The 21377-nt window shown below is 42.1% G+C and overlaps 1 protein-coding gene across 4 annotated transcripts in view; it reads left to right on the plus strand.

The window, feature by feature from the left end:
- The first annotated feature begins 2371 nt into the window (after positions 1 to 2371).
- Positions 2372 to 21377, plus strand: part of TARBP1 (TAR (HIV-1) RNA binding protein 1) — a 71987-nt gene continuing 52981 nt past the window's right edge. For 2 of the 4 annotated variants that reach the window (XM_055147143.1, XM_055147144.1), the window contains exons 1-8: positions 2382 to 3467; positions 5799 to 5896; positions 11006 to 11075; positions 14221 to 14369; positions 15249 to 15301; positions 16741 to 16838; positions 19417 to 19552; positions 20467 to 20563. In XM_055147143.1, coding sequence (XP_055003118.1) covers positions 2552 to 3467; positions 5799 to 5896; positions 11006 to 11075; positions 14221 to 14369; positions 15249 to 15301; positions 16741 to 16838; positions 19417 to 19552; positions 20467 to 20563 — 1617 coding nt within the window. In that variant the 5' untranslated portion in view covers positions 2382 to 2551. Of the gene's footprint in view, positions 3468 to 3615; positions 4015 to 5798; positions 5897 to 11005; positions 11076 to 14220; positions 14370 to 15248; positions 15302 to 16740; positions 16839 to 19416; positions 19553 to 20466; positions 20564 to 21377 lie in introns of those variants that run through there. The other 2 variants (XR_008631421.1, XM_055147145.1) reach the window with 2 other exon arrangements.

The raw sequence follows: 21377 nt of genomic DNA on the forward strand, positions 1-21377 counted from the left end.
TTTGTTGAAGATACTATCCATGTGCCATTGTGTGTTCTTAACCCTTTATCAAAATTTTGATTCAACTTTATTTACAAATATAGGAAGTTGCCTGGCTGGAGCGATAGCACAGCCGTAGGGCGTTCGCCTTTCAAGCGGCTGACCCGTGTTTGATTCCTCCGTCCCTCTCAGAGAGCCCAGCAAGCTACTGAGAGTATGGAGCCCGCATGGCAGAGCCTGGCAAGCTACCCGTGGCATATTGGATATGCCAAAAACAGTAACAATGAGAGACGTTACTGGTGCCCGCTCAAGGAGAGACGTCTCAATGAGAGACGTTATTGGCGCCCGCTCGAACAAATCGATGAGCAACGGGATGACAGTGACAGTGACAGGAAGTTGCTTGGATTGACCTATAGTCAAATTTGACCCGAGTAGTTTGCCAGCTTCCATAGTATTGCTCAGCCAAGAATAAGAAAGGTTATGGCTGTAACCATCTTGAAGTTTTATATATATACATACACACATGTCTATACATATAGAATATATGTGTATATATGTGTGGGTGTGTATATATATGTATATATGGGTGTATATATATGTATATACAGAGAGGCAAAGATTAATGAGAATCACTTAGTCTCTGTCAATAAGTGGTCTTTAAGATCATTGGAACTGGTTTTAAGAAAGTTTAACTCTTGAAAACCAAGTTAGGCTGATTATTAAAGTACTTAGTATATACTGAGTACAGAATGTGCTATTTTAGCCTCTTTTTTTCCCTAAGAGTTGTCCTTCAGAACTTTGAACAGTTCGCAAAATTAAGAAATAATTTTCTACTCCTGGCTTTGCATTCAGAAATTGGCCATTGGTGGTGCTGAGAGACCATATGGGATGCTGGGGATTGAACCCAGGTCGGGCGCATGCAAAGCAAAAGCTCTGCCTGCTGTACTATGGCTCCAGCCCACTTTAATTTTTTTGCAGTGCTGCTGGTTTTCACTCCTCCTCCTGCGTGGAGGGGAAAGGAAGTCTGACATTCAGAAGGGAGATAGTGCCATAACCATTGTCAGTGAGGAGAAGGGTTCGGGGTGATGTCCTGGGGCAGGGATGGGGGGCCCTTGAGATGCTTTCTCTTCACCACTTTTACTGAAGTCTAATGTCCATCCCAGATCCCCCACCCGTTGGAAGTGTGAGTGTGGTGTGGGTAAATGTGTAGCTGTCCAACGTTAGTCTAGGTTGAGAACATCTCAATCAGCCCAGAACATTCCTTTGTGACCATAAGGGACCCAGTAGCCATGCTCTGCCTCTTGTTTCTGTCAGTTCCTGACATGTATCTTTGATCTAAATGTTCAGAAGGATTATTTGACTTCCTGTTTTTGTTTTTTGAGCCCCCCCACCCAGTAGTGCTCAGGGAGCTTCTTCTGTGGCTTATTGCTCAGGGGACCCTATGGTGCTGGGGATTGGACCCTGTTCTCCTGCATGTGAAGCTTGGGCTCTTGCCCTTTGACTTAACAACTTAGCTCCCTGGCCCTAACTTTCATTTTGTTGAAGTCACAGGATAAGAGGATTGTAATAGGAGAGAGGGCTCCAGTGTGTGTTTGTACATAGTAACATATGTTCCCATTAAAGGTCTACATCATGGAAGAGCCTGGAAAGCTCCCTGCGACATATTGGATATGCCAAATATAGTAACAACAGGTCTTAGTCCCCTGACCCTGAAAGAGCCTCCAATTGTTGAGAAAGACGAGTAAGGAGAGGCTGCTAAAATCTCGGGGCTGGGAGGAATGGAGACGTTCCTGGTGCCCACTCAAGCAAATCGATTAACAACGGGATGACAGTGACAGATTTTCATATATATATGTATATATACATATGTATGTATATATACATATATATACCAAAGCTCACATCACTCAAACTTTAAACATGTTAGTGATATCCTATAGAATGTCTTAATGGCTCCTGCCAAAATAGAACAATCTTCACACTGTTTCCTATATGAACACTTTTTGTAAGCATGTTCAGTAGTTCTTCATAACAGACAATACAAAACATACTCTTTTGGTTGTGTTTTGGGACAGGGATTGTCCATCCAGGGTTTGGGATGGAAACATTTCGAATGTGGTGGTGGGAAGGTGTAATGGTGGTGGGATTAGTGTTTGCATATTAAATGTAATCAAATATTGTGACCTAACTTATAAAATAAAAAAATTTTAAAAAAAACAAAAACAAAGACTTATTAATGAGTTGCTTAAAGAGCTATTTAGTGAGTCCCAAAGGAAGGAAGGGAGGAAGGAAGGATAAGGAAGAAAGGAAAGAGAAGGGAGGAAAGGGGAGGGAGGGAAAGAAAATTAAAGGAAGGAGGGAGGGAGGGAGAAAAGGAGGGGAGGGAAAAGGAAGTGCAGCCAGAGAGAGGTTAATTCCTGGCAGGGATTGTGGAACCTACTCAAGCCCAGTTGCAAACCCTCCCAGGCGGCGCGCGCCCGCCTAGCCGTGCACGCGCACGCACGCGAACAGGCCGGCGCCTGCTTTCGTGCGCGTGGTGTCGGCGGCGGCGGCGGCGGCGCGCGCGCGGCAAATGGAGGGGGTGCTCGCGGAGACCCTGCTGTCGCAGGTCCCGGACCCCCGGGTCCTGGTGGGAGCGCTGTGCCGCGGGGAGGCTTCCGCGGAGCGCGTGGAGGCGCTGCGCTTTCTTCTGCAGCGGCTAGAGGACGAGGAGGCGCGAGGCGGCGGCGCGGGCGCGCTCCCGGAGGCGGCGCTCGAGGCGGCCGCCGGGTACCTGGTCCCGCTGCTGCGGGGCCCGCCGAGTCCCCCGGCCGGCGGCCGGGACGCCGGCCCGCGGGCCCGCCAGCGCCGACGAGTGCTGCGCGCGGCGGGGGCGGCCCTGCGCTCGTGCGCGCGCCTGGCCGGGAGTCCGCAGCTGGCGGCCGGCGTGGCGGAGGAGGCGCTGAGCGACCTGCTGGCCGGGCGGCCGCCGGGCGGCGTGGACGGCGGCGGGTGGGAGGCGGCCGTGGAGGTGCTGGCGGCCGTCGTGCCGTGCCTGCGGGCCCTGGAGGACGGGCCGCTGCTGGAGCGCGTGGGGCGGGCCGCCCTCGCCGTGGCGCTGGACTGGGACGAGGCGGGGCCCGCCGGGGCGGAGGCGGAGGCGCTGGTGGCCGGGCGGCTGCTGCCCGCGCTGGCTCAGTGCGGCGGCGCGGCGCTGCGGGCCGTGTGGGCCGGCCTGCTGGACCCCGGCGCGCCCGCGGGCTCGGGCCGCGTCGGGCCGCAGCTGCTGGTCCTGAGCGCCCTGGCCGAGAAGCTGCTGCCGGAGCCCCGCGCCCTGGGCGCCCCGGACGCCCGGAGCAGCGGGCAGTTCTGGAGGACGGTGCAGACCGGGCTGGCCCACGCCCAGGACGCGCTGACGCGCAAGCGGGCGCGCTACCTGCTGCGGCGCGCGGTGGAGGTGTCGGCCGAGACGCGCGCCGACTGCGCCTGCGGCCCCCGGGAAGGACACGGTACTTGCGGCTCTCACCCCCCCCCCAGCCCCATCCGACTTGGCTTTCTGGGAAAGGGGGCTACCTGCTTCTGCAAAGACCCACTTCTTTCGGGGGCGTCTCTGAAATCCGCACAATATCCGCTTATTTCCCCCCCCCCCCCCAACGCCTGAAAGCCTCGAGGCTGTTCTTTTAAGTGACATGCATCACGACATTGGAGAACAGTTTGCATCCCCCCCAACCTTTCGGAGCAGGTTGGTTGACTGCATCCCTGGGTTAATCCAGGAACCTGATTGATTGAGCCTCTGCAGGATATAAGCAAACTTTGCGCTCCGTTGCGGTATGTTTGTTCTAAGAAGGGTTCACTTGCATCACCTAGAAAGGAATTTTTGACCTGGATTCACCGATTACTTGAGTCCAGATTCTAGAGTGTGAGAATTCTGCCACTGAAATCTTCACGTTCTTTTGAAAATGCACTTTTTCCCATTCTCAAGGCGCATTTGTGCTGTAGTCTTAGGAGCAGGGTTTCCAGATGTTTGTAAAGCATCCTTAGGACGACCACTTGAAGGTATTTTACCATTGGTTAAGTAATGAGTCAGGTTTTATTTCAAAATACTTTTTTGCACTTGTGTTTCTTGCTTTATCTCAGAACGTCAGTTTGTGAAATAACAAGCTCCTTCTCCCCCGCCCCCCCCCCCCGTGAGGATGGGTTTGTTAATACTGATAGATTCATAGAGATGTTAAAAGTACACATCAGTCACAGTCAGTTCATTTTTGAATTATTCAAATCCAAAATTAAAATGAGCCCAATCCATGGAAATTCCTTCTTTTTTTTTCAGTAACTGAATGTTCGTTTATTGTTCTTAATGGCTTTTTTTGGGTGGGGTGGTGGGTGCAGATAAGTTGTGAATGGATTACATTTTCAGAGTTTAAAATATTAAATGACAAATGTACCAGTCAGGGGTCACTATTCCATGAGCATTTTCACTGGAAAATTGCCAAAGTTCAACATTTGAAGAGTCAGTTATTTGGTGGAGTTTAATAATAAGCAGTAGTCTATGTTTCCCCCCCACCTCCCTTTCTTACAACATTTTTATCTCTTTAGCTAATTTTTCTGGTATTTGCCCCTATGATTTAAACTAATTTAGTTATAGACGTCATTGCCATAGTTAAAATATTGAATGAATCTATACAAAATTGTGACTTGAAATCCTGTTCACAGCTAATAGGTAATTTGTAATCATTTTCTTCGTGTCAATTTTTTTCCACAATTAAACTCATAAAATGTAGCCAGGAGCTACCTGCAGCACCAACAGGTGTGGTCTAAACATCCCCAATTGGGGGCTGGGGGACGTAATTCTCCTTTACCCTAATTAGTCCCCAGTTTTCTAGCCAGTTATCTAAGTATTTCTGTTACAAAGTCAGATAATGGATCCTGGGCATCCCATATGGCCCCTTGACCATCACGAGGAGTGATACCTGAGTGCAGAGCCAGGAGTAACTTGGGTGTGGCCCAAGAACAAACAAAAGTTTAGAGAATCTGGTTTTTATACTTTTTTTTTTTTTTTTTTTGCTTTTTGGGTCACACCTGGCAATGCACAGGGGTTACTCCTGGCTTTGCACTCAGGAATTACTCCTGGCGGTGCTCAGGGGACTATATGGGATGCTGGGATTCGAACCCGGGTCAGCTGCATGCAAGGCAAACGCCCTACCCGCTATGCTATTGCTCCAGCCCCTTCATACATTTTTCTGTAGAAGTTTTTCCTAAGAGTCCTCTCATGTGCAACTTGGTACACAGCTGACATTCTCAGATTGGCCTTCACCTTCATCCTGAATTCCTGGATCCCTTTACCTGAATCCTGTGCTGGATCTCTACTCCCTGGAGATCCTAAACTTCCTGTTCTATGGTTTACTCATTTAGGTGTAGTGTAGTGTTTCTCAGTCTGATTTTTGATTTGTGCCCTCTTTCCAACCTTGTTTCCTTTCTGTGACCCCCCTGTCCTGTGGTTCATCATTTATGTAAATTTTCACCCATGACGCTCTTGGAATGTGCTTGAGAAACATTGGTGTAGTGCATTTCCCAGTAGTTCACTGTCTTTCCATCTGACACAGTTTTCATCAGCTGATAATTCCCTTTGCTCTGCATTTTATTTACCTTTTCCCACCAGCTTCTTTAGTCAGAGTTTTGTAGGAATCCTGTGTATGGGCCATCTCTAAATCTTCTTTTATTTTCTGTGTATCTCTTGGAGTCACTCTTTTTTCTTTCCCCAGTAGAGACTGAAGTAAATATGACTAGAGAAACGTGGACATTTGCAAAAGGAGGAAATAATGCTGTCTTTTAAACCATATCAGGTCCCACTCTGTTTTGGTGGTCTGAGAAGAAAAAAGATGTGCTGCTAAAGTTTTGGGAAAACTATATTTTAATCATGGAAACCTTAGAAGGAAATCAGGTAAGTGTTTTTGTATTTTAACAGATCCTGCATAGATGCAGTTTTTAATTTTTTCAACTATTCTGTAAAAGCAGTTCAAAGAGACTTAGATATCACATAGTAGAATGTAGGTATTTGATTACCCTTGACCAGCTGGAGCAGGGGCACAGACACCCTCACCTGATTCATTCTAATTGTCCTCTGAAATTGTGATTGGGCATCTTTGGATTCAGCCAACTCATTTCTAAGGTGGTTTGAGTCTGAATGGAAACCAGCAGGCAGAAACAGATGTGCATAAAAGTGGACTTGTGCAGTTCAAACTCTGCTCAAGGGTCACTTGCTTTGTTTTCTGGCATATATTTAAAACTTGGAGTGAGCTAAGCAAAGTGGAGAATATTTTTAATTGTTAGTATCTCTAAACGAATTTAGTTTTGTTTGATCTTTTCATGACACTTACTTTTAATGTGTTTTTAAGTGTTTTTTTTTTGTTTGTTTGTTTAAATGCCACGGATCAACATGAGTAGACCATTACCAAGCTGTTTGTGATGGGTTCAGTCATACAGTGGTCCAACACCCATCCCTCCACCCGTGTACATTGCCCACCTCCAATGTTCCCAGTTTCCCTGTTGCTACCCGCTAGCTTCCATGATAGGCACTTTTCTTCTCTCTCTCTCTCTCTCTCTCTCTCTCTCTCTCTCTCTCTCTCTCTCCCCCTTTCCCTTTCTCCCTCTCTTCCCCCATTCCTCTATCCTTTTGTGCATTAGAGTTTGCTTGCAATACTAAGTGGTCATCGTGTTTGTTCAGGGAGTTCAGTCTTTTTATCAGGAAGGTACAGCTGGAGGAGCCTTTTTAACTGGGTGGCAGCTTTGGGGTGTGGACTTGACTTCCGGGGCTTCTGGAAGTACAGGGAGGTGGGAGGAGTAGCCCACCCCAACAACTCTGAGGAAGCCTAGAGATTTCAGTCACAAAACCTGCATACTTGAATTTTCGGCAGATGAGTATCTTGGTGAGGCCCATCTCTAGACGGTGGAGTCTGGCTGGGGACATGGCAATTTTGGGTTGTGGGGGCAAGTGGCCGCCAGGGGCACTACTTGGGTCCCACTGGGCTATCCCACCCCGCTCTGATGTACCCTAGATTATTCAGCTATACACACGTTCAAGAAGACTTATTTATGAGATTCTGGAGCAAGGCCAATAAATGAGTTTGCCTGGTGGAACTGACTGTGTGCGGTTTGTGGGTGTGGCCCTGGTGTACCTAAATTCTGGCAGTTTAATTTATTGGGAAAATGGGCCCTGAGTTTTTGGAGTCCGACTGGGGGTATAGTGGCCCATAGGGGAATCAGGAGGCAGGAAGGCACCATCAGGCTACTGGTGCTCTTGCCCCATAGGTCCAGGTTGGCCTGGCGGTGGCGGCATTGTGCCCTTGGGGCCCCAGTGGTGGCGGTGGTGGCGGCAGCAGCCTGGCAGGGACCAGGCCCAGAGCCAGCGCGGCTACCATATGCAGCTCGGCGTTCCAGACAGCCACCACCACCAGTCCAGCAAAATCTGAGCAGTGGACACTCACCCCCTCTTTGGATCCATCTCCAGCTGGTTGGTGCTCAGGGAGATTTCGCTCCCTAGTATACTGCGGGGGTCTCTGGCACCTAGGGTCGGACTAGGGTGCCGGCCGGGATGCAGCCAGGGTGCCTGCTGACGGCCCCCATGGTGAGAGCCTGGGGTACCTTCTCAGATTGGGGTCCGCGTTGCTTACTGTGCAGGCCGAAGTTCTGCTGCCACTGCTGTGGCCCCTGAGAGCTGCAGTAGCCCCGTCAGCTTCAGAGCCCGCGGGCGCTGTGGCCCTCTGCGCAGTGCTCCATCTCGGGCGCCAGCTTGATTTCCCTTAAAACCAGTATTTTTGAGGGAAAATATTTTTTTTGCAGTCTCTTGATACAGAAATTTTATGACTCCCATCGTTCCCTCTTTTCAGACCACTGGGAGCTGCCGCCACTGTGTGAGCTCTTGCTTGGGGCTGATGTGCCCTTACCTTCGCTGCCCTCTCCCTCTTTTTAGTTTCTGATACGAGGAATCTCCAAAAAAGATACTGTCACTGTCATCCCGTTGCTCATCGATTTGTTTGAGTGGGCACCAGTAACGTCTCTCATTGAGAGAGTTATTGTTACTGTTTTTGGCGTTCGCCTTTCACGCGGCCAACCCGAGTTCGATTCCTCCGCCTCTCTCAGAGAGCCCGGCAAGCTACCGAGAGTATGGAGCCCGCGCAGCAGAGCCTGGCAAGCTACCCGTGCGTATTGGATATGGATATGCCAAAAAAATACACATTTAGAAAATTTTGCTTAGAACAAATTTGAAGTAAATGGTAGTTAAATGAACAATCACCATTATTTTTGAAATTGCATTTGCGAAAAATATTTTAATGGTCTCAAACATTAGAACTTGGATATTGATTTAACTTTATATTCATCTATGGGTTTTTATAATTGCCATTACTTCAATTGTATAGAATTGTATTGAATGGCTCAATTGTATAGATTTCTAAATAACCTTTCCTACCAATATTTTTAATGTATGGATCCATTATCTCAAAATTGTTTGGATATAAGCAAGAAATATTGGGTAGTTTGAAATAATTAACATAATGTATTTTCCATGGCCATAAGATTTCTTCTGGATTTGTGAAATAACAGTGAGCACTGTAGCACTGTGGTCCCATTGTTTGATTTGTTTGTTTGTTTGAAGTGCCCTACCCACTGTGCTATCCCTCCAGTCCAGGGCTTTGCCTAGTACGCAGCTGACCCAGGTTCGATTCCTTCATCCCTCTTGGAGAGTCTGGCAAGCTACCTAGAGTATCCCGCCCGCATGCCAGAGCCTGGCAAGCTGCCCGTGGCGTATTCTTTATCCAAGAACAGTAACAGTAAACAGTGAGCAATACTCATTATGTTCTGAGTATGAAATCAGTTCTTTTTTTCTCTTTCTTCTTTTTTTTTTTCTTTTTGGGTCATACCTGGCAATGCTCAGGGGTTATTCCTGGCTCTACACTCAGGAATCACTCCTGGTGGTGCTTGGGGGACCATATGGGATGCTGGGAATTGAACTCGGGTCGGCTGCGTCCAAGGCAAATGCCCTTTGCCTACCCACTGTGCTATTGCTCCAGCCCCTGAAATCAGTTCTTTTTTTCAACAGCAAAAAAGAATAATAGAAAGTTTTATTATTTTATTCTTTATTTTTATTTCTTCTACCTTTTTTTATTTTTAATTTTGTTGTTGTTGTTGTTTTTGGGTTACACCTGGCGATGCACAGAGTTTCCTCCTGGTTTTGCACTCAGGAATTACTCCTGGCGGTGCTCAGGGGACCATATGGGGTGCTGGGAATCGAACCCGGGTCGGCCGCGTGCAAGGCAAACACCCTACCCGCTGTGCTATCGCTCCAGCCCCTCTTCTACCTTTTTTTATGGTTGCAATGACCAGTGGTTACACATGCCTGGTTGTATTGTCTCAAAGATCAAACTTTTTGTTGTGGTACCAAGGTCTCACTTGACACATGTGAGGCATTGTAGGGGACTGAGTTTTTGTCTTCAGGATTGCGAGGCAGGTGCTTTAGTACTGAATCATCTCATTCCTAACCCTGTTTCCTTAAATTTGTGCATACCTGGACTTGAGGAGAAAAACTTGAGATTATTTTCAGTTGACTTTGCATTAGTTTTTCAGGTTTTAAGTTCTTAGCAGTCTTTTAAGATTGCCTAATGTAGTACAAACTGTAACGTGCATTAGAGTCACCCAGATGGCTGTTAAGGTCTGAGTTGTTTGCTGTCACCCCTGCGGTTTCTGTTTCAGATGCATCTTGGATGGGGCCCAAAGAATTTGATCATTTTACAGGTTCTTAGGTGTTGCTTTTGCTGCTATTCTGGTTCTATTCTTGGAGAATCTTTTTACTGCTGTTCTGGGGATACACTTTGAAAATCTCTGCTATAGGGGTTCCCTGCCTGTTAGCTGCATGCCACTAAGGAACTGACCCTCTATAGCTAGTATTTTTGTTGTTGTTGTTTTGGGGCCATATTTAGTGGCTACTTACTTAGCTACATACCTAGCTCATTCCTGGCTCTGTACTTAGACATCACTTCTGGTAGTCTTGGGGGACCACATATGGTGCCAGAAATCGAACAATGGTTAGCCGTGTGCAAGGCAAGCATCTTGACCCTTGTATTCTCTGGCCTATCTGATAATGAGTTTTTAATGACTAGATTTTTTTGAATTACCAGTCAAAATGTGCACCAAGCATTGTGGACTGGAATAATTATTCCTTTGTGCTAACGGTATGTTGATGCAAGAACAAAGAGTAAAGTGAAAGTATTTCTAAATTCAAATCAATATTAGTGATTTTGTTTTATCAGTAGAACCATAAAAACTTAGAAATGCATAAAAAAATAAAAAGAAACTACATATATTTTGAGGGATAATATTAGACTAGTGCCAAGAGGTGTCTGCAACATAGTCAAGGAAGTATGGACACTGAACTGGCTGTGTTTCTGAATGTGTAGCTTTGAACAATGGGAATGATTTATGAAATATTTTGTTATTTTCCCCCCTCCATAACAAATGATATTATTAACCTTATTTTCTAGGACAGTTTATACTTACAGCACATAGTTTATGATATTCACCATAATGTATATAGCATGGGCTGGAGCAATAGCACAGTGGGTAGGGTGTTTGCCTTGCATGCGGCCGACCCTGGTTCAATTCCTCTGTCCCTCTCGGAGAGCCTGGCAAGCTAACGAGAGTATCCTGCCTACATGGCAGAGCCTGGCAAGCTACCCGTGGTGTATTCAATATGCCAAAAATAGTAACAACAAGTCTCACAATGAGACATTACTGGTGCCCACTTGAGCAAATCCATGAACAGCGGGATGACAGTGCTACAGTATATAACATTACCTTCTTAATAATGTTCTTTAACTTTCAAACATAGTTTTACATACCTTACATGTTTTTTAAAACTGGCAAAATCTGTCACCTTAGCCGTCTTTTTCAGATGGGGGAAAATGAAAGGACTATTGTGATAAAAAAAAAAAGGATGAAAGTTCCCTCAAACATTTTAAGGTAAATTTTTCTTTTTTCTTTTTTGCTCTGTTTTCAGATACATGTTATAAAGCCGGTTTTACCAAAGCTAAACAATCTGTTTGAATATGCAGTGTCAGAGGAAAATGGTAATGGTTACTTTAATTTTTATTTTTTTTTAAATATAACTTTGAGTTCCCCCTTCTTGATTTTATAACTGTTGTTTATTTTAGAGAATTTGGAAGGACTGAAAACGTAAAGAAGAATTTATAAGTCTGTTGTCACTAAGAAGTATCTTACCTTTTAACACTTTAGCTGCATACCTCTGGTAGTTTTTTTCTTATTTAATAGTATATACACATCTATTTATGTTTATCTTTAAATGTTCGTTGAGAATATGATTTTGAATGGCTACGGATTTTTTTTTTCTTTTTGGCTTTTTGGGTCACACCCAGCAATGCACAGGGGTTACTTCTGCCTCTGCACTCAGGAATCACTCCTGGCGCTGCTCGGGGAACCATATGGGATGCTGGGAATCGAACCCGGGTCGACTGTATGCAAGGCACACACCCTACCTGCTGTGCTATCGCTCCAGACCCGGATTTTTTTAATAATTTTTCAGAGGCATGTTTAATTTTCTAAATTTTTTTTTCTGGTAATTTTCAAACAGTTGTAGTAGAAAGAGAATTATATGTCTCGTGACTGAGCCTCACTAGTGATCAGCTTGTGGCCAACCTGTTTCTTAGATGTAGCTCTTCTCCTTCCCTACCAAATAATTTTGAGTATATTCCTAGACAGTATAGCATTTCATCTAAATATTTTAGCTTACATCCTTAAAGGCTAAGGACCTTGGTAATGTTTTAATAATGACTCTGCATTTTTAGAATAGTATAAATACATAAATATGCATTTTAGTTGCTTTTCATTATTTTTTTCTGATTTGTAATTTTTGGGGTTGGTTGTTCTGTGTTTTGGACTGGGTGTAAAATCGTTAATCGGTACTTTACTATGAGAGCCATTATTAGAGGAAAAAACACAATGATGCTGCAGTTAGAAAATATTACTTTATGAAATTATGTTTAAATCAGTGAAATAACTATGCAGGCTGACCTTGTTTTATGTTCATATGAATGATAAAATGATATAGTAGCATGTTTTTTTTTAATTTAAAAAATTTTTTTTTGCTTTTTTGGGTCACACCCAGTGATGCTCAGGGGTTACTTACTCCTGGCTCATGCACACAGGAATTACTCCTGGCGGTGCTTGGGGGACCGTATGGGATGCTGGGAATCGAACCCAGGTCAGCTGCATGCAAGGCAAATGCCCTATCCACTGTGCTATCGCTCCAGCCCCTATAGTAGCATGTTTGCACATGAAAATTAACTTAGGTAAATGGATTTTAGTGCCTCTTCAAGATAATTATGCTTCAATTGATTGACCCCTTAGGTAGTGAAGTTTATTCAGCTGATTGCTCTGGTTGTTTTCTAATACACTGGGATTTTTCACAGACCCTAAGAATCTATAGTCCACACGTGGCAAGAATTTAATTCAATCCTCTTGTGACTTTTCTTTTGCCTTTACTATTAAAAATGATTCTCTTATTATGTTTTGCCCACAGCTCTTAGCAAACTAAATAATGGCAACAGATTTTGAAAAAAAATACCATTGCTAAAGATTTGAAGACACTTGTATTTCTGCATCAATTTTATTTATTTATTTTTTTCTTTTCTTTTTTTGGGTCACACCCGGCGATGCACAAGGGTTTCTTCGCTGTGCTCTGCACTCAGGAATTACCCCTGGCGGTGCTTGGGGGACTCCATATGGGATGCTGGGAATCAAACCCGGGTCTGCCGCGTGCAAGGCAAACGCCCTACCCGCTGTGCTATCGCTCCAGCCCCCAATCATTAAAGTTTATATTTCTTTTTCTTTTCGGGGGATGGAGGATAGTTCGGGCCAACCCTGGCAGTACTAGAGGTACTCAGGAGACCATGTGGTGCTGGGGATTCAACCCAGGGCTCCATTCAGCCCTTTGATATTTGCTTGCTATCTCTTTACTGTACAGTACACGCTAAGAATCAGGGATAAAATGGTGAGGCATTTTACCGTTTGTTTTGTTTTGGAGTCGCCCCTGGTTGTACTCCCTGACTCTATCCTTAGGAATCACTGCTGGGTGATGGATCATTTGTTGTGCTGGGGATTGAAACTGGTTTGGCTGCTGTGTAAGACAAGTGCACTTTCTCTTTGGCTCCAGATGTGTAGTAATTTTCACGTTCATAGTTTTGTGCATTTTCTATGGAAAAGAACAAAGTTTTGATGGTAAGTTTTATGAAAGCAACAAACTGGGGATTGAGGTAGAGTATATAATGATTGGGGCCGCATCTTAGAGCAGGGCTTAAACTTTTTCTGCTTGCCACCCCTTTTACCTGAGAAATGCAACATGGTGAATGCAGCCAGAAATACCTCAGATTCATCATGTATTTGATTTTTGGTTGTTGCACGTTTGGAAAGCTTTTACCCTTATCCAGCTTTTTCATAACCTTCACAGTTTAAGAAGCTATTTCTCAGGATGTTAGGGAGTATGTGCCTTAGGAAAGCTGAGAAATGAGAAGATAGCGTCTGAGAAGGGAAGAGCAGGGTGGGGGAGAGGATCACAATGACCACTGTGGCATAGGGGAACACTACCAGTATACGATAGTGGAGTAGAGTTAGAGAAATCAGAGTTTGTGCCTGGTTTGGAAGACAGAGTAGCTCTGAGAGAATTAATTCAAGGGCTTTTGCAGAGCAGTGAGAGTTTAAGATTTCTGAAAAATGGGTTGAAGTAGAGTGAGAGAAAAACTGACTTAAACCACCCAAGGTTTCAAACTGTATGAGTTTAATTTGTTTATTTTTTGTACTTTGTGGGAACTATAGCATTTTCTTTTTTCTTTTGTTTTTTGGGCAACACTGTTGGTGCTCAGGGTTTACTCCTGGCTCTGTGCTGGGGGCTCACCCTGGCAGGCTCAGAGGCCTTATGTATGCACGGTGTTGAGCTTGGGGAGGCCACGCGTGAGGCAAGTGCTATACTGTCTCTCTGGCCTGTGCGTGTAGTCTTTCTTAATAAAATGATTGAAATAATGAATGCTGAATATCAGTAGTATTTTGTTTATTCAAATAATTAAATAGTCTTGAATATGATTAAAAAACACAAAGTTTTGTAATATTGTAATAATGTTAAATTTTTGAAAATAAAGTCTTAATGCATGAAGCAACATAATGTAAGAATCAATTGCCAACATTGCGTTTTTATTCCCACAGGATGTTGGCTCTTCCACCCATCCTGGCACATGTGTATTTATAAAAGAATGTTTGAAAGTGAAAACAAAGTCCTGACCAAGGAAGGTGTTACCCACTTTTTAGAGCTGTATGAAACAAAGCTGCTTCCATATTCACAAGAATTTTCTGAGGTAATGACAGCCTCTTCTTTTCCTCCCTTTATGAAGATGAACTATAAAGGATTTTGTTGTATCATATGTGACTTTTAAGAAGTACAATAAGAATGTAACAGCAAGTAGCATTTAATAATAGATTTCCATACTACAAAAGCTTTCTATCAAGCTGTCATATTTGAAAAAAGCTTACTGTACTGTAGTTTAGCAACAAGCTAACTGAATTTTGAAAATTGTTCTTTCTGTGGCATCAGTTTATTAAACAACATAAGACAAGAAAATAAAAAATGTATTGCAGAAGCTTGTTAGTAAAACCTTTCCCTTAACCTCTGCGCTTACTCTCTACCCCTATAGCTGTGGTAGTATATAGTATGGTGTGTTTGTAGTGCCAAATATGTCACGTGATTATTTTGATACAATAATTTTCCACTCATCTAGAGGTTAACCGAATAAACTTCCTTGTCTTCTGTTGTGTTTTGATGTGCATCATTTTTCTACATTCTTCTTTCTATCTTTGTGTTTCTTGTAGGCTTATAATGTCTAGTAATATTTTTGGAGATAATTTTCCCTTTTAGGCATAGGGACTTAAATTTTCTCTTGAGTAACTTTTGCTTTTCCTTTATAACTACCTGTATTTTCAATAAGACTATTTGTTTATCCTTTGGGTTCTTTCTTAGCATTAACTCTCTTCTTTGAATCCCATATATTTTTATCAAGTGGGAAAATTATGTTCACTCCAGGGGAACTAAGGTCCCTTTCAGAACCTAAGGTAGCTTATTGTGTAAGATATTAGCTTTACTTATAACAGCTCTTCTGCAGCTCTGTGTATGATGTACAATTCGGGCAGACTGATTTTTCAGTTGTGTTACAACTTAACATCAGTTATTTATTTTTTAGTTTATTATTGGACCCTTAATGGATGCACTTTCTGAAAGCTCACTATATAGCAGGTAAGCAAATGTTATTAAAAGTCATGCAGTAATAACACTTGTTATATAAATTTAACATTCATGAAATGAGTATACTTTATATATTTGGTATATATTTTGTATATAATAATATGTTGCCTAGTGGACATTAAACTTCTTTTATGCAGTTGCTTCTATGCTTATTAATGTATAAACTCCCTTCCTCTTGCTCTTGATTTCTGTCCTTTTGAAAACTGTCACTCTTTGAGAGCTTGACAGCTAGAAGTTTGTTGGTATTATGTTTTAGCCCAATATTTAGAGTGTTTACTATACTCTTGAGCTATATCTTAAATTTTCTGTTTTTGAAATTCTATATATTACATTTTCACTTGCAAATCTTCTGCTTCACATCCCCTAGTAAAACCTACCATCAATTAAAAATGTAAAAAAATGGGTTTTGCTGCTAGATTAATTAGTCTCATTTAATATCAAAAGTAATTGCAGTGCTTACCAAGAATTATTTTTTTGTTTGCAAATACTCATTACTATTGAATAGTTTTTGTAAAGCAGTTAGACAGCTGCAGAACAGTTAAGCCAATTTGATGCTTTCTAAAATAATCGATAAACACATTTTTTTACAAAATGTTTCTTTTTTTTAACACTAATGTATTCCAGTAACAGATGATATTCCTAACAGAAGCATGTAGCAGAAAAAAGTAGATGTTAACATTGAAAGCCAATGTTAACATCTACTTTTTTGGGAAAAATACCAATGTGTCTTTCAAGTATTTTATTTTTTTGTTTAATACCAAACAACCTTAAGTTTGGTATTTAATTACATGTTAGAGATGGTCATTTTTAAATCAGTAAAAATACTATTTAGCAAGATTTGTGCACGGGTCAGGGAGGACATCATGAAAAAAGTCCATGTCAACTTAGTGTAGAATGCAATTAACACACACGTAGTTTTCCTACAACACTGTGTGATGTTTTGTAATCAGAAAGAAGGCTTTTCAGAATTTCTTCTGAAGAATAAAAGGTAGGTTCAGAAAAGTATTGATTATTTTATTGTTGAAAATTTAAGTATAATTGTCAGTAGATTTTTTGAATTATTTTTAAATTTTGTTTTCATAAAGTTTTTCACAATAATTGATCACAATCAATATTTTAGCACCAGTCTCATCACCATTACACCTTCCTATCACCATTATTATTTTTTATTGCTTGTTATGAATAGTATGAGATGTCTGTAAGGGTCTTTCTCACAGTGATTTGACAAAAAAACAAAACAAAACAAATATATAGTATGTGATGTTGCATGGCCACAAAAGCGGCCGCACACTCCTGGAATTCTAATATTTTAAATAATTGGGGTCCAGAACCATCTTTGCAGCCAGCTGCTCTGTCCTGAGATTCATTTGTGAATCTCCTGTCAATAGATCTTAAATGATTTTTTTCCTCCTCATTTCTCCTCTTTGTAGGTTTCCAGGCCAACCCATAGGAAGTGGTTCTCCATTGGGATTGAAATTACAGAAGTTTTTAGTCACTTACGTTTCTCTTCTTTCAGAAGAAATAAAGAGTATGTATCAGTAGAGTTTTAAAAAAGTTAACTTGAAATTTTTAAGTTCAGCATTACAGTTATAAACACCATCTTATCATTATTATAATTAGAATTTTATATTAGTTTCCTTTCTCCAGGATAGACATATTTTGTGAAAATTATACAAGTAGGTAGGTGTTCTGTAGTACATACCGTTGCTATTTTATGAAATACCATACCGGTATTGATTTGAATACTATGGAAGTTTATAATATGTGCTATAAATTAATGTCTTTTGATTTCTTAATTTTAAGAATTAGTGAAATATTTTAACAAAAGAGAGAATCTGAGTTTAGGGGAAAGTTAAAAACAGAATAATTTGGGGGCTGGAGCAATAGCACAGAGGGTAGGGCATTGCACACGGCCAACCTGGGTTCAATTCCCAGCATCCCATATGGCCCCCTGAGCACCACCAGGAGTAATTCCTGAGTGCAGAGCCAGGAGTAACCCCTGTGCATCTCTGGGTGTGACCCAAAAAAGCAAAAAAACCAAAAAAAAAAAACAAAACCAAAAAAAATCCCAATATTTTGGAATCAAAAAAATAGTGTAGTGGGTCAGGCACTTGCTTTGCATGTGGCCAATCCCTGTTCTTCCTGGTACTGCATATGAGCACTGAGCACTGCCAGGAATGATCTCCTGAGTAGGGCTGGGTATAGCCCAGACACACATAAAACCCCACTGTAGCAGTTATCTCTTGATAGAAATAGATAAGAAAGAAAAATACACTTGATTGAACACAAGTCCTTGGAATATCCAACTTCTTTAGATGGGAATTTTTTTTTTTATTTTTTAAAATACATGTGTTACAGTGCTACGAGGCTATGATTTGCTTACCAAAAGCATTGTTTCACTGTAGCACTGTCCTCCCATTGTTCATCAATTTGCTCGAGCAGGCACCAGTAATGTCTCCATTGTGAGACTGTTGTTTCTGGTTTTGGCATATCGAATACGCCATGGGTATCTTGCCAGGCTCTGCTGTGTGGGCGGGATACTCTCAGTAGCTTGCTGGGTTCTCCAAGAGGGTCAAAGGAATTGAACCCAGGTCAGCTATGTGCAAGGCAAACGCCCTACCTGCTGTGCTATCGCTCCAGTCTGCCAAAAGCGTTACCACGTTCAACACAGTGATTTTTGTATATTCACAAATTGGTACCTTCATAATCATTTATTTCAGAATATTTTCATCACCCCAAAATGACATCCCCAAAACTCATTCTCCTTTTTTTTCTAGTTCTTATCAGCCAGTAGTCTTTCTCTTTATAGGTTTGCCTGCTTTAGACAATTCTTATAAATAGAATTTATAGGAATATGTCAGTAATGTCGCCTTTTATTTTTATGTCTAGCTTCTTTCCCTAAGCCATCTTTATCATTTTTAAAATTTAAAAAATTTTGTGTTTTGGGCCACATCCAGCAATGCTTAGAGTTTATTTATTTATTTATTATTGAATTGCCGTGAGATACACAGTTACAAGGCTGTTCATGATTGGGATTTAGTCGTACAATGTTCCTTCACTTTTCCCACCACCAGTGTCCCCGGTATTCCTCCCACCACCCCCAACCCCAGCCTGCCTCTTTGGCAGGCACTCCTTTCTGCCTCTACTCCCTCCCTCCCTCCCTTCCTCCATCCCTCCCTCCCTCTCTCTCTTTCCCTCCCTCCCTCCCTCCCCCCTTCCCTTTTGGGCATTATGGTTTGCAGTATGAATACTGAGAGGTTATCATGTTTTATTCTTTGCCTATTTTCAGCACGATTATTATTCAGAGTGATCATTTCTGACTGTCATTGTCATAGTGATCCTTTTTCTGTCCCAACTGCCTTCTCCCCCAGCACTTGGAGCAGGCCTCCAGCCATGGGCCAAGACTCCTGGCTCTTGTTTCTACTATCCTTGGGCATTAGTCTCATACTAATATGAGATTTTTTAATGCTCAGAGTTTACTCCTGGTGGAGCTGAAGGGGGAGCCATATGAAATGCTGAGGAATCAAAACTGGGTGCCGCAGGCAAACAAGCACCTCATCCACTGTGTTGGCTCTCTGGACCACTTAGCGTTTTAAAAAATATTTACCATTTCTTAGTATTTCTTTTTTGTGGTTAAATGATACTTGACTTCAAAAATTATTTTATTTACCCATTTTTTGAGTTGGTAGATATTTATACTGTTTTCTCTCTTTGACTATTCAGATTAATGCTACGGCTATCCATGTGCAGATTTTTGTATGAACATAAGTTTTTAATTCTCTTGTAGTGAAACTGTTGATTCCTATGGCAATTCTGTGTGTAAATTTTAGAGGGTCTAATGAATTTTTCCACACTGGCTACATCATTTTATATTCTTACCAGCAGTACGTGAGGATTTTTTTTTCCTACTTTTTTGCCCATGCTTGTTACTGCCTGTTTTTTGGATAATAACCATTCTCTCTCTCTCTCTCTCTCTCTCTCTCTCTCTCTCTCTCTCTCTCTTCCCCATCATTATGGTTTTTGGTTTGTATTTATTCAGTGCTAATAATGGTGAGCATTTTTTCTTATGAGTAGTGGCAACAGTCACATTTAATTTTTTCTTTCAGGCAGTTTCCTTTTAAAGTTTATTCAGAAGATGACAAGTAGACATTGGTGTGCTGTCCCTGTTTTGTTTATATCTAAGGCTTTGGCAGGTGTCCCAAGATGTAAAGCCCTGGGTCTCGAAGGGCTTCTTGCGCTCAGGTAATTTACTGTGTTCTGTTCATATAGATATTTTTGCTCCAACTTCCTATTGGTAAATTTTGTTCTGCCCTACATTGTAATCTATAGGGAGTGGTTTTAGTTAATATTGGCATTGGAGTTTTTGGGATGTTAATTTGATATAAGACAAAAGTAAAGAAAAATAATCTATTAGTGTATCTCACACTGATTCAGTGACAAAATGTTAAAAATCTATCCATATAACTCAGGTTCTTTTCTATTTTTTTTAATTACTTATTTGAATTGTACTATCTAGTATTAGATTTTGACAACTTTGAAGTAGTGCCAGTTATTTTTTTACATTGGTATGTAGAAAATGGAGATAAAATATCAAACAGTAATACTGACTAAATAATTTAAACATTATTTCTTACACTTATTTTCATTTGTTGTCTTGTTATTATTTTGGGGGGGCACTGGGGGTCTCCCATGCAGTGTTTGGAGATCCAGGGCCATCTCCTCGTAATACTTGGTTAGCGGGGCTGGTGGTTCAATGCTAGGGCCTGAGGATGTGAAACTACCTAAGCCCTGTGGTACTGGAAACTGTATAGTCTCATTTGGAAAAGAAACTGGTTGTAAATTATAATTGAGCTATACTGGAGATATTGGTGAAAAATAATAGCTTTGAAATTCTACTCACAGGGGCTGAAGAGATAGTACAGGATGTCAGGCCCTTGTCTTGCACTTGGCCACAACCCTGGTTTGATCCCTGGCACCGCATATGGTCTCCTGAGCACACCGCCTGATGTGGAGTGTGGCCCATGCACCCTTCCTATTAAAAAAAAAATGTTCTAATGACAGTGACTGTATGTTAGACATTATAGTTTTGTGTAGATCAGCATCAAAGTTATCAGAACTTGGCAACATGGGAATGCTTGTTTTGTCTTCAATGTCAGGGATGTTCTTCAGTGTACTATGATCACACATCAGATTCTGCTCAGAGGGGCAGCTCAGTGCTATCTTCTTCAGACAGCTATGAATTTGGTTGATGTGGTAAGTTTTTCGCTCAAGCTCCTTCCTTTGACGTGTCTAACTTAGGAGAGGCAGGTGTGCAAAGAACCCAAAAGATCAGTTAGGCCTATAATTCGAAACCACAGCTTGTAGAGTTGGTGTGGGCTGGCTCATGGTATGGGCTGACTGAGTCGTTCACCGTGAGTGATCACTGTGCCTGCAGTATTTGTACAGAAAATGTAGTTTAGTGTGAGCACTTCTTTTCCTTGGAGAGTTTGGAGTTTGAGTAGATGCTCTGCAGTGTCTCTCTGACCAGCTCCCAAAGAAACCCTGGGCAATGAGTCTGTGACCGTCCCTTACCAACATTGCACATGGGTTATCTCAGCTCTTTGCTAGAAAAATTGGACACATCGTGAGTGCTAATTTTACCGGGAGGATTCTTGGAAGCATTTGCTGTATTTCCTCTGTGTTTTGTTGGCAGTTTTTGTCTGAAAATTAATGTTCAAGCAGCATATATTATCTTTATTCAGTATTTTTTTTTACAAAGTCAAAATAATATTACTACTGAGATAAGTTTCTGCAAATGTTTTCTGTGAAGAGTCCCATAAGCACATATTTTAGACCTTGACCCACCAGGCCACTGTGACAGTGAATGGCTTTGCCTTCTAACTCCCCCACCCCCTTCACCAGCTGTTGGGTTGAAAAATGATACAGCTATCTTTTAACTGACAACATTCTATTTTTTTTCTTTTTTATTAATGAATCACTGTGAGGGTACAGATACAGATTTACATATTTTCATGCTTGTGTTTCAGTCATGCACTGCTTGAGTACCCGTCCCTCCACCAGTGCCTGT

Source organism: Sorex araneus, chromosome 9, assembly GCF_027595985.1.
Source record: "Sorex araneus isolate mSorAra2 chromosome 9, mSorAra2.pri, whole genome shotgun sequence".
Classification (NCBI taxonomy): domain Eukaryota; kingdom Metazoa; phylum Chordata; class Mammalia; order Eulipotyphla; family Soricidae; genus Sorex; species Sorex araneus.